Source organism: Choristoneura fumiferana, chromosome 13 (assembly GCF_025370935.1).
Source record: "Choristoneura fumiferana chromosome 13, NRCan_CFum_1, whole genome shotgun sequence".
NCBI lineage: Eukaryota > Metazoa > Arthropoda > Insecta > Lepidoptera > Tortricidae > Choristoneura > Choristoneura fumiferana.
This window is the reverse complement of record NC_133484.1, coordinates 15,855,584-15,870,049: the sequence shown is the minus strand read 5'-3', so window position 1 is coordinate 15,870,049 and position 14,466 is coordinate 15,855,584. Positions and strand designations below refer to the sequence as shown.

The 14,466-nt window shown below is 35.0% G+C and overlaps 1 protein-coding gene across 10 annotated transcripts in view; it reads right to left on the bottom strand.

Moving 5' to 3' along the window:
* The window catches only part of LOC141434168 (uncharacterized), a 500,735-nt gene that overhangs the window by 294,804 nt on the left and 191,465 nt on the right, over positions 1-14,466 (bottom strand). Inside the window, exons 5-6 of one of the 10 annotated variants that reach the window (XM_074096504.1) lie at positions 12,028-12,335; positions 11,337-11,372 (exon numbers count right to left, since the gene is read on the bottom strand). The exons of 7 other annotated variants lie outside the window; for them this stretch is intronic. In XM_074096504.1, the coding sequence (XP_073952605.1) occupies positions 11,352-11,372; positions 12,028-12,335 (329 nt within the window). In that variant the 3' untranslated portion in view covers positions 11,337-11,351. Of the gene's footprint in view, positions 1-11,336; positions 11,373-11,889; positions 12,336-13,002; positions 13,526-14,466 lie in introns of those variants that run through there. 2 more of the 10 variants (XM_074096496.1, XM_074096497.1) reach the window with 2 other exon arrangements.

Sequence of the window (14,466 nt, the reverse complement as noted above, 5' to 3'; positions counted from 1 at the left end):
AATAGGATATACAAAACTATTGACCATTTTACTTTTTATTTCTATTTGAGGTTTCCAAGAACAATTTTTATCCAACATAATACCCAGAAATGTCAATTCATCAGTTTCACGTATCAATTTATCACCATATTTTACATTTAGATTTATACCTACTTTTCTTTTGTAAAATTGTACGTGACTTGTTTTGTCAAGATTAACGTTTAAATTATTTGATTCTAACCACTGAATTACATTATTAATTAAATTATTTATATCATCATTATAAGTATTTATATTATTACATGGTATTATAATAGAAATGTCATCAGCAAATAAAATACATTGATGATCTGTCACATGCGTAAGGTCATTTATATATAATAAAAACAACAAAGGACCCAGGAAGCTACCTTGGGGTAATCCGACTTCATTACATTTAAACTTAGATCTAATATAACCAATATCTTTTCTATTATTAATATTTTCTATTTGGACACACTGAGTTCTGTTGTTTAGGTAACTCTTTGTCCAGTTTAAGGCTACACCTCTAATACCATATCTTTGTCATTTTTGTAGAAGGCGTTGATGTGGGACCAAATCAAATGCCTTGGTCATATAAAAAAAAACGGTACTAACTGGCTTTCTCATATCTATATTTTCAGTTATACATTTGATAAGCATGAATGCAGCTAGTGTAGTGGATTTACCTTTTTGAAATCCATTTTGTTCATTATTAATGAAATTCTCGCGTGCATGGCTTTTTCGAATATTTTAGATAAAACAGGTATGAAAAATAAAATCGCATGAGAATACAGGCTTTGTATCCCTTCAATGTTAAATATCAACGTGTTATTAATGATTATGCTTATTTTTAAAGTACATGAAGTATTCGAACCCTTGGGTGATAACTGCGGCGCGACAGCCAAAATCCTTGCGATTGCACCGCCAGGATATTTCCCCGGAGGCATCCTTCCTTACATATGATCTGTTGTACCTGTATCCCTTCAACTGGAGCGCCTTATTCCCGGAATTGTTTTCAACAAAGAATATATCTGCAATAAAATTTTCGTTTAATTCACGTTTATCCCAATAGCACGCAAAAATAAAATTATTTATTAATTGATTGATTCAAGCGCTACTTTGCGGATGTTCATATCAAGGAACTTAACTAAAGAGGGTTTTAGCGGAGAAGCTAGTCAAATTAGTGCAGATCATTAAAATATTTAACACTTAGGGGCTGTTTCACTATCCATTGATTAGTGTTAACTGGCGGTTAGGTGTGATGCCGTCTCTATTTGTTTTGTTCGAATAGACGGAGACGGCATCACATTTAACCGTCGGTTAACGCTAATCAATGGATGGGGAAACAGCCCCTTAACGTTATGTACCTACCTATAACATTAACGTTATAAATAAGCGGCGTGTTACCTAAGCAATACGACTGTCATTGTATGTATTTTTAGCTAGATTGTTTTAAAGATTGTACATCTGTTTATTTAAAGGCGGAAGGGATTATAATGAAATTGTTGACTTTTTGCCAGTTTTATTCATTCAATCATGGTTATGATTTGTACATCTTATTATTTGTTCTTCGAATAAAAGTGCATATGCTTTGCACCCATAATTTCGCCTGTTACACCGCCACCGACTTTTGTATTCCTTTTCATAATCCTTGGTAAAGCGATGTCCGGCCAGTATCAGAACTTTGTTGCCTAGCCGAGTCTCCGCAAAGTAGGCTGTCAAAGAAAATGTACAATTGCAAAAATAATTACGATGCTATGACATTACACAACACCAAAACTTGAAAATAAGCTACTGGTTAGGCAAAATCAAACATCGATATCGAGTTTCAAGCACAAAAGTACATGATGGCAATATATTCAATACTTAATTTAGTTTGTACAGAGTCTTGTCAATGCTTTGCTTCACCATCGGTACTATTTTTATATTTTCTATATAATAATATTGAATGTTACATCTTTTGGTAGCAAGAATTTCAAGTTTCACTTAACTTACATAGTTACTATGTTATTTGGTCCGACACTGAGAATGTGGCAATTACTTTATTAAAAGAAAATGATCCGTCGACAATTTTATAATTGAAATCAAATGCTATATGTTTGTGTTACTTGTTTTGCAACTCATTCGCCTGAATTATCATATTTCATTAATTAATTATGTTTCAAATATTTTTTTCATGTTGAATAAATGATTAAGGTAAACGTACGAGTGCTCGTCACTGTCCCAATAGTTGTCATCTTTAATCTTATGTTATTAGCAATAGAGTAGACAGCAGGGTGTCGTCTATTGGGAATTCGCGTGTCGAGCTCTCGTAGACCGGGAGATGGTGACTCAGAATATTAGATGATTTGTACCAGTATGGCGGTTCTTCAGGAGTCTAATTACGGAATGACAAAAAAGAAAATGATGGTCATAGCGCTGGTACCGGCGGCGCAATCGCGTAGGCGTTTATGGAACGTGTCGGATAAATAACGAGTGTCGAACGCTTTGTTCCACAAAAATGATTGTTTTTCATATTTTTTTTTTTTTTATTCGACTGGATGGCAAACGAGCAAGAGGGTCTCCTGATGGTAAGAGATCACCACCGCCCATAGACAACTGCAACACCAGGGTATTGCAGATGCGTTGCCAACCTAGAGGCCTAAGATGGAATACCTCAAGTGCCAGTTATTTCACCGGCTGTCTTACTCTCCACGCCGAAACACAACAGTGCAAGCACTGCTGCTTCACGGCAGGATTAGCGAGCAAGATGGTGGTAGCAATCCGGGCGGACCTTGCACAAGGTCCTACCACCTGCAAAAGATAGTCGATAAAAAATATGTAGGCATTAGCGTAATGCCATGTATACTTCTCCGGTGTTAGCTTATAACTCTTTTTTGTCATTCCGTAATTAGACCCCTGAAGAACCGCCATACTGGTACAAATCATCTAATATTTTGTTTCACCATCTCCCGGTCTATCGGGCGTTTATCTTATTACAATTTTTAAAAAATGTATCTAGGAGAGCATATTCTCACCAGTTAATGATTATGAATATCCCTTATTTTCACGATGACGTCGTCCACGGTGAGGAGGAAGGCGCGGCAGCCCGAGGTCTTGCGATAGCACCGCCATCTTACTTTGAACCCCTCGTGCTGATGCAGAGTGAAGTGACTACTCCCGATGTACAGGCAACGCTTCCCGCTCCGCGTGATGCCAAAGTATGCTGTTATATTAAAAATATTCCTCAAGAACACTGTTGATTACGCTTAAAAACATGGAACGTCCAAGTGAACATTTTACGGCCAAAACAAATTTGCAAGTTAACTTTGTAATTCTTAGCAGAAATGAATAAATAGTCAAAAATTTTGATTCTAAGGCCGTAGCTAGTTAAGACACCGTATACCGAATTTTGCTAATTTACAGTCAATAAACTGTACTCGTAATTCTATAGGTTTTAACAGAAGCTCATTTCATCTAAATTTAACATTTACATGCACCTTTTTAGGGTTCCATACCCAAATAAAGATAAAAATTAAAGGGGGTCGTTATACCAGAAACCTGTTTTTTTTTTGTTTGCTAGTCGTTACACGACCAAGGTGACAGCCGGCAGTCAGTTGCTAGGGGCTAGTTGATTAGTCTTGTCGAGTACTTTAGTAACCGGGGGCAAAAAAGTACAGTCAGCAAAAAAAGCTAGTCTTAGAATTGTTGTCAAACTGTCACTTTTTGTACGGAATCCTTCATTTTTTATTTTTTATTCGACTGGTTGGCAAACGAGCAAGTGGGTCTCCTGATGGTAAGAGATCACCACCGCCCATAAACATCTGCAACACCAGGCCTAAGGTGGGATACCTCAAGTGCCAGTAATTTTACCGGCTGTCTTACTCTCCACGCCGAAACACAGCAGTGCAAGCACTGCTGCTTCACGGCAGGATTAGGGAGTAAGATGGTCGTGGTGGTGGATGGTGGATCGTGGGATGGGCGGAGGGTTCATGTAGGAGTTCGACTCTCATTTGACCGATTTTTTATTTTATAATCAATCTCAAACTCACGATTTTTATGTGAATTCTTCTGCATCATTTCATCACTTAGTCATTTTTCTTAGTCATATTTCTCTAACCCGTGGCAGGGCATCAAAAGGAATAAAATGGGAGCACAGTTAAAATAAACATTTTCATTTATTAAATTAGTGTAACACTTTTTCAAGATTATAAAATACCATTTGTTATTTAGATATAAAAATAAAGTAAAAGAAGAGGAATATCTGAAAAATATAATTAAGTAATTACAAATAATTTTGCGTAGACTTATTACTTACGAGCTGATTTTAACTTACAAAAAATACCTACAACTAAAATATTTTTCACCTATGATGAGTTCTGTGACGTTTCGAGTTTGACAGTTTTAGTAATGTACCACTTATCGAGTGAACTATTGATTTTCCTAAGATTTATTAGTGCCCATTTTTGAAGAAGTTGTATTTTTTTTAAATATATATTTTTCCAGTTTTCCGCCCACGGCTTCATTCGCGTGGAACGTGTAAAGTCTGGTTACAGCTCAGACTCTTTTAAAGAGTTAATTTTAATAATGTGGGTATCTCACGCCTCTCATAGTACCCCTAAATATGGTTACGGATAGCTTCAGTATTAAAACTGTCGACACTGGTGGTTGGTTTCCTCCGCCGCCGCTTTCTGGGAGTAGCCAATTATTTTTCACTTCTCATGCTCTTAAAATGTTACTTTAATCTCGTCGTATCGGAAGTATCGGAACTAAAGCTCCTCATTAATCTCTAGGAATTGAAGTATTATTTTTATTTACGTTGGAAGCCCCTAAACAGCCAATCACGGTGTTTGCGAATGGAGGATTTTTAGGGCGTGGAAATAACCTCAAAATCACAGCTGTGCAAAAATATTAAAAAAAAACACTAATGAACTATTCAATTATATTAATTCATTTTATTATGCATAGTCCAGAGTTTTAAAATATTTTGTTTTAAATATTATTTTAATTTTGAAACTGTTGGCTAAATATGCGCAAGCATTTAAAGCGTCGTTTCATAAACAATAAAAGAAAAGAAAATGCCGTGCAACATTTTTTTTTTGCTATTTGAATTTTGAACAGATGTCCTGCCCATTAATCAAGCGTACATTTAAAAAAAGTAACATTGTAATTTTGAATAGAACATTTTATTTTAATTGTTAGGTACCCATAATTGTTTCTTATATTTCTTTTGTTTTATGTTAGTTTTAATGTAAATAATGTTGTATTTATTTTATCTCTTTTGAGTATTTCTGTTTTGTCTCTTTACCGCACGTAAAATCCCGCTTATCCTCTATATAACCAAATGTTTTTTCCTAACTAGGTTAGCTGGAAGAGATCCCTTTTTAGGGATAAGCTCGCCTTTGTTCTCCTCTCTGTGTATTTGTATTTTTTATTTTTATGTGCAATAAAGAGTACATACATACATACATACATACATACAAACATACATACAAATACTCTTTATTGATCACCAAAAGCAATACAGACATAATAATAATAATAATATTTATTTTACTTTAATTACATTAAGCTAACAATGATAGAACATTGTTTTTTTCCTCGCATTCAAAATGAAAAGTAGTGTTTAACGCGAGACTAAACAACCATAATGCCAGTAGAACTATAGCCATCCTCGCTCTGCTCGGGTGGCTAAACATCTCGTGTCATTATGGCTTGTTTTAGTCCCTTGTTGAACAATCTACTATTCTTTGCTGCCAGTTTGGCCAAATTTTTCTTTTGTGATTCTGGAGATGGTAGCTTTCCCGATATCCAGCGCTTCTGCAACTCTGTCAGCAACGTTTTTTCAATCGCCATCAATCCATCGTTTTCTCGTTCTCGCTCGAAATAATCCCTCAAACGAATTACAAACTCTCGACTCTGGGAGTTCAAAACAGTCCTTTTAGACTGTTTCGGCATTTTGCCAAAAAATAACAACAAATTTAACGAGAAACAGTAAGAAAAGTCAACAACAATAATAACAGAAATGAACAATAACAAAATACAATGCAAAGAAAACGCAACGGAAAAAACTCATATACAAGGCAGACGCACTCGTACTGGACAGTGATACTGACATGCAATTGGCCACAAGATGACTGCGGCCGCTTTCCAAATAGCCGCGTTTACAAAATCTTGAAAGTTCTGTTTAAAAATTTAAAATACCTATCTTAGTGTTCATTGTTATCGAATAATGAACCGCGGCTATTGCCGATAATGTTGTGTCACGTCACTACTCCGTTCCGTTTCACACATTGCGTCATTTAACAAAATAAATATTATTCTATCGTATTCGATGGAGTCTATTTAATGGACACTGATATTGCTACATATTTTTAAAAGTACAGTTTTACATTTTTTTGATTATTTTGCTTCAAAGTATACATTATTTTTAAAAAATGTTTTGCGAACATAGTATGCGTAATTGGGAAAATTTTCATGTGTCACAGAACTCGTCATAGGTGAAAAATACAATAACTACATATTATTATTAACATTTTATAGTAATATAACGTCCAACAACAATTCCTTTTCTTTTATTATTATTTTATGGACGTAACACGAGAATTAACTACCTATATTAATTCACCGAGGTGACATCTGAAATAATATTCTTAATTTCAACGTAGAGTTAAAAAGGCACTAGGCATTGCACGCACACATTTCATATCCGCCGTTAAAGCTTAGGTACATCTAAATGCAAACTCAAGATAAAATAATATATAATTTTTATAAGTTCATAATTTTCCCCACAAACCTTTGCAACTTATTGTCATTGACTACAAAGGAAAAACGACAACTTAAAATTATAAAATCTAAAGAAAAATAGTAAAGAAATTCCAAGCAGAAAAATGCCAATTTGTATTAATCAACAATTAAAACTGTCCATACTGAATATTTGCAAAAATGGTACGATTGACAAATTTAAAATAGACTGTAAGATATAGTGATCTTTTGCATTTACATAGACTTTATTGTAAATATGTTCCACCTGAAGCTATTCGTTTCGGGCCTAAATAATATGTTTTGGTCATGATTCAGACTACATTCGCTTATTGCGTATTTAATTTTGCTATGAATTTACAATAAAGAAAATTCCATTTGGGTTTATTTATTTCACAGCGAAAATAAATTTTGTTCTAAATATTTTTCAGCACAATTACATTCTGAAAAAAAAATCGCATCGGACGGTAGTAACTTTGATCGGAACAGTATTTAGTCAATTCATGTGGACGATTTTCCATGTGTACTTAATGACAGCAAATCATCTTTACTTGGTATTCCCAGGTGAGAAAAACAATAATTAGCAAAAAGTTCCCGGAAAAAAAAAGATTAAGTAAACTCATCCGAAGACAAAGGCAGAATCGAATTAAATAACATCTCTGGGAAATATAATTATTATGCAAAACATAACGCTAACATAATCCGCCAAATCTTTAACATACTCACCTTGTATTGTATGGTTATTGGCCACACCTATCAAATAATAACCAAACAGAGCCATAGCTATTTTTCATCACACTTACAATTTGTAAACAGTGCCATAACATGCAGGCAACGTCCTAAATAAAACCCATTGGCCTTTTAGCTTAGATTAGAGCCCTAGGCGAATGTAATGGTTTTTTTGTGGCACCACATAGTTCCTGATATATTGTAAAAGTTCAAGTTCAAGCACAAAGGTTACTTCAACTCAAATGAAAACTTCAACTTTAAATTTCATGTGTACAAAAAATTATAGCAATGAATCTTTTATTTTTCTTGTATTTATATTTTTAGTACCAGATTTATTTTAACTGTATATTTACTTAATTTATTTTAAATCTGCCATGGATGTTTGCAACTTATGCCACCGCACTGCCGTGAATATTTTGATCTGCTTTGGAGATTCCATACAGCCTTATTTCTCTACCTTCGTTTCTTTCGGAGGAACACGTGGTTGTTCTCTCACAATGTGATGAAAAACATTGTATGTTTGACAGGCGTATGGGAATTACAAAGCTCGACTCAAAAAGACCTCAGTCTTCGATTTCGAGATTCTAACAGAGTCTCGTTCGCAATTCCTTATATACCGCTCTTATGACACAATATACTATTATGAACAACACGCCTACATCGATTAGTGGTTATGTTGCAGATTATATCTTCGTATGTGGTTCTGGACGAGACTGATGCTGGCGGCGCAGCCGGTAGAGGACCGTTTGATACAATGCCACCAGGACTTGATGCCGTAGGCCGAGGTTCTCTTGAAACGGTACCCTCCCATCGTCACCACTGGATTTCCCTTCTGAGATACTCCGTAATATACTAAAAAGAAGATTCCAATTAATACAATGAATTTCGTAGCCATTTTCTTCGTATAAGCACACGTGCGATTGTGTACGAGTACAAAATGTTAAGAATTCTATTATTGTTAGGTATCGGGAACGGGTATTGCGGAAACTATAAAACTATCCGGGCTTAAAATTCCTACGCCCTTCTCAGGGTCTCAAACTGATTCTATGCCAAATTTCATTCAAATCAGTTCAACGGTTAAGCTTGAAAACGTCATTGACAAAAAAGCAGTTACTTTCGAATTTATTATATTATATTAGTAACAATAGGTAAATAATCAATCCCAATAATCAACATCTCCAATTACACATAATATATTTCATAGTTTTTAATATCCGACACAATGTAAATTGTTATGGAAATAAATTTAATTGAATTGAATTTATACGTCAAACTGCTAGGTATATTATAAATAAAACATTTAGTTTACTTATCACAAAAATAAACTTGATTAAATCTTACAAAACTCTTTACTTATATTACTATAATAAACTAGCCTTAAAACCAAGAAAAATTGCAAGTCTACTCATATTTCCATTTTATCCTCGACATTGGATCGAGGTCGTTTCGCCACCGATGGCAACCATGCACATGAATACTTTTAGTCTATACAGCGGTGTAGGACAAGCCCAGAATACGGTTCCGTAGCCATTATGAAAAAGTCAAGTAATATTTTTCTAAGAATTTCATATTTTGTACGGAATCTTACTAGTTTATGTATGTTTTATACCTTAGGCTGCTATTTACTCTTAAACTACAAATAATTCTGAAGCAATCTTAGCCGCTATAATTTTCCTTGCAAATTTGATATTATTTACTACCATTCTGAATTTTTTCAAACTGTTCCACCCAACAGTTTAGATTTTAATGAAAATTTGCACTTTAAAGTTGAATATTTCGCAAACAGATCACTGAATAGAAAAAACATTGTTACCCCTTTATCGGCTGTATATTCATGCCAATATGTATATTCATGCCAAATTAGTAGTAGTAACGGTCTCTGAGCTTAGCCGCGGACGGACAGACAGACAGACGGACAGACATGGCGAAACTATAAGGGTTTCTAGTTGACTACGAAACCCTAAAAATGGATCATTAAGATGAAGGATTTTATTCTCTCAACGGCAATCGGTTACTGATGATGGTGTTCGTTTGTCACCCTGATGATCTCATCTCCGAATGTCATGATGCTGACCCGGCACCCCTTCGGCGCCTGGTTACAAGACCAATAGCTTTTGAGATTAGAAGTCTTCTTCAAATTGTACTTGAACTGGTTGATAATGAGCTGAGGTTTCCCACGCTTTGTCCGAGAAATATAGCATCCTGAAATATAACAAACAACTAGTTAATGTTCTATAACTTTAAAATACTTAGATACCTAAAATAATTTTAAATTGTGATAAAAGACCAAGTGTAAATTGGATGCGACAGGTAAACAAGATGTGGTTTTGTACGCTTCTCTTTCCATATTGTATTTGGTAACAAATAAATAAAATATAAGATTGGTTTTTTGGAATCTTTTTGTATTTTTTATTTCAATTCCAAATTTTTACTTTTACGGTCATCCCGTAAAACCGAAATTGAAAATACAAACTGAAATATAGATGCACAGAAAAATAAGACCATCACTGGGAATCGAACCCAGGTCCTCGGTAATCCGTACCGCGTGCTATACCGCTACACCACTGATGGTGAAATAAAATATATAACAAACGGTTTTCCGTTTAAGATATTTTCACCTTTGAAAATATAGTTATGTTGAATTATTATTAATCACCTTACCCACTTTCATTTATTTAATGGTGACAGTTAAACGTCAAACATGATACCGGGAAGGAAATCAAAACATTTCATCTTTCTGTATCTTTATGTGCAAAAAAATATCCCAACTGACTGCGTAACTAACTCATCAACACCCAGCTCAAACCCAAGGATCTAGGAGGTTTAAATAGAGATTCCTTTTATGGTGTTGATAAGAAATACGACACGACATGACAACCACAAGTTTGTTACGTGTTAGAAAATTTGTTCTGATTAATTCCACACTTCACATAATAATAGTCAAGCATACAAAGATGGGCAAACAGTCAAAATTACGTGCCGGGAAAGAAAATAATTATATCCAAAACTAAGTATAATTATTTAATTTGAATAGAATTTTACATATAATATACAAAATAAAACATGAAACAAAAGCGAACACGGTCTCTCTTCGGTCTCAGTGCCAACCTGCTAAGCCACAATTTCTGGATGCGGCCACAGACGGAAAACAAAAATACAACGATTTATTTTTCCTTGGAGAAATCTGTGTGTGCATGGTCTGTATGAAACCTAGGATAAACTCAGTCGTGATTGTGGGCAATAGGCATCTTCCACATTTGATCGTCGACTGTGACCGCCTTGGCCCTGCAGCCGAATTTCGTCTTAGTGCAAATCCAGTAAACTCTATCCGATGTTGCTTTATTTTTGTGGAACCGATGACCTTGAATAGTCAATACTCTCGTTCCAAATCTTGATTTCTCATAATAGACATCTGCAAATTATTATTGTTGTTTTAGACTGCATTGTACTTCCAATGTGATACTATATTTTGTATAACGTCTAAGATAACAAAGAGGAAACACACTTACAATGTGTCTAATATAATACAATACAATACAATACAATGACACTTTATTGTAAGTACACCAGAAATAGTAAGCGACACAGAAAACAGGTACACAGAGAGAAAATTACAAGGTAAGCAATAGGCGGCCTAAACGCTTTATACCTTAATTAAATAATTTTACAAATCAGTGAATCTTCTCTTAAGTAGTCAATCTTCTACGGATGATTGTGTTCTCCATTCACCTTTAATAGTTCATCTTTAAAAGTAGTGACTTTGACCTTGCAACCTTTTGGTGCCTGGTTGCAAATCCAGTGAACCACCATATGTTCCGTTTGTCTCTTCAAATTGAATTTAAACTTGCCTAACAGCAGTGCAGACGTGCCTCTACTAGTTGTTAAAATGCGTGGAGTTGACCCTGTAATACATATATTATAATAATCCTTCAAAATAAACTTTTGCTGTTTTAACGCATTCACTTCCACCAGACTTCCTCAGGTGCCACCGACGCACATGTGCGTTCAAAATCTATGAATAATTATGACAGCGGCACTGGACGAAGTTCCGGGAAGGTATATGTGCGTAACTACTACGTTAGTTTTGTTGGTTTCAATATTATCCGAAGCGGTAGGTACTTAATACGAGCACACCATCTGATCCGACTTTTCATCATTTTAAAACAAATAATTAGCAATGCAAAAATCTAATTTGTTTAATTTTTGCATTCAAAACAACGTTTTACTGATAATGTTATTTTTTTGGTACCATCAGCCAAATAAGTGGTTTATCAATTTTTAAACAAATTCCTATCAACTGAACACGTCTACTGGCGTTATTGTTTTATGACATGCAAACGATTATCAACTTTAGGGTGGTCGATTTGGCTGATGTTACCTCAAGTAAGAAATGTTTGTATTTTTTTATTATTTTAAAATAACTCGTTGGATTTGTCACACTTGTTCGATTCTTCTATTTCTCCTTGATGTTTGGTGTTTAAATAGTACATGTTTATCTGGCGGCGCTGCTGGCAGTCTCGTAATATTAAAAGTATTAACAAACATTTTATTGCACACCTCAATCTTTTGGCCATCAGGTAAAGGCAAATAATACGTGTTAGTGCAAGTTCGCCTGGAATTAAAATGTTTCACCCTTACTCTTCTTACGGGTCCCATTTCTATAAATTTATGGATGTAATTTACACGGTCCTTGTGCAATAAGCGCCAATATGTTTCGAAAATCTTAGCTCTATCTTTAAATGATATTTTTTTAGAACATTCGAGACGACATGTTGCTGGACATCCCGGTTTCATTTCCTTTACTCTGAATTTACCAGATCTCCAGCTATCTCCATTTGAATATCTGCTGCGGATTGTGAATGATGCTGAAAAAAAGATTAAATACTTGGTAACTTTACTTTTTACATCATCTGTTAAAATACACATTTACTTCAAGTATTACCAGTCAGTGTTTCAGTCACGAATTTGATTCCTAGGCCACCATGGAACCTTAACATCGTAAATAGTTTTGCTCGTTTTATTTGGCTATAGCAATGGTTATCGAATGACGTAAATGTCATGATGACAAATGTCTATAGTGGCCTAGGAATTAAATTAGGCTGACTGTGAGCCTCATATGAAGTGTGCTGCATGCTTGCCAATCGCAAGTTTTAAGACATCCCATACTAGGTACACTACGAGTATACTACACAATCAGTAAGATCTACGAGTACTCGTATGTTCATAATTATTCACTAAGGGGCTGTTTCACCATCCATTGATTAGTGTTAACTGGCGGTTAGGTGTGATGCCGTCTCTATTTGTTTTGTTCGAATAGACGGACGGCATCACATTTAACCATCGGTTAACGCTAATCAATGGATGGTGAAACAGCCCCTAAACGACTAAAAATACAAAATAATTCCTTAAAAGACGATTTTATGATAATTGCTGTTGATTTATTTTTTAGTTTACACATAAAAGGTTTCTGTATAACATTACCTACAGGAAAATCTATAAGAACTTCATGATGTTTAAAATAACACAGGAAAATTGTTCTTCATACTATTTTTACTGAAGTGTTCAACCAATCGATCTAAATTAGGTGGTATGCTAGTATAGGTACTACAATCATGTGGTATAGTCTTCACGCACTATATTTAAAGAATTTCGTATTTATTTAATTTCTTGCACCAATATTCGACAGTTTTGTCTGAAATACTGAAAGTGTCAAGAAAAGTTCTCTTGCAAACTTGTAAATTCTGTCCGTCATTTTGTCTAGGTAGCCAATATATTCTGGTACATTGTCGCCTGGAATCAAACTTAAGTGGGCCACGGAACCTTTTCACGGGTTCTATATCGATTAAATTGGTTATGTATATTGTACGTTCCTTATGTGATTGTAGGCTCCAATACAAATTAAAAAGCTTGGCTCTGGCTGCTTTCGGGAAGTTTTTCAAACATTCGTGCCGACAAGCTTCGTGGCAGCCTGGTCTCATTACCCTGATCTTCACTTTGCCGCCACGCTTTGTTTTACCCTTCCGATGCTTCGCAGGTACACAAATCTGGTAAGTTTCTGTTGAAGCCAAAACAATTGGTTAAGTTACCACTTTACTGACTATTAACCTTTGGTCTACTTCAAAAATCCTCATCGAAACGTACAAATTAGTAATAGGTAGGTGTTCTGCTATAGCACTATACTCTTAGGGTCTTCCCACATCTATCGACGCGAAATCGGCAGAAGCCGATGGAAAAAAACTACGCAATAAGAGCCAAAAAGACGTCGACGCGTCGGCAGGCGCCAGCCGAGAGGATCCGAGTCGAACTATCTCTTTTTATCTCTTTTTGCGTGGACGTAAAGCTTTTTTCTATCGGCTTTTGGAGATGTGGGGAGACACTTAAATAGAAACAAAAGTTCATTTTACTACTACAGGTCCGAAAACCAGCTGATAAGTAATTAGCAGACGTTAAAAAACAGAACAAGCTATAATAGTCGCCGTTGAAAATAGAGGAAACTATAAAACAAAAAAAAAACAACTTCATATTTAAATTGGAAAAGTTGAGTAGATATGGTAAAATTTTGTAGAATGTACATATATGTGGGATTAGCATTTTAAACACTATTTACTTCAGCTTTTAAAAATAAGTAGAACAAGCACTAAAGTAACACTTTGAGATTTGCCTACTGATTAATTCAGTTCAAATTAACAATAATTAGATTCATTTGCCACAGTAAAATAAAAATCTGAATATTTATTTGTAGATACCATGTTAATACTGTTATTAACTATGGTGTGTTCATTCGTGATTATGTTTATGCATAATTTTGAGGATGACATTGTCATACGTAGCGATTCGCACAGGGCAATGTGTAGTAGTAAACTTTTTGCTACACACCCATAACACTTTATTGCTGTTGTGGCCGTGTTTTCTACTTGGATTGACAATATTGTACCGGTGACAGCCTATCTGAAGAAGTGGTCTCCCCATTCTAGATGTCGTAAATACGCATTCTGA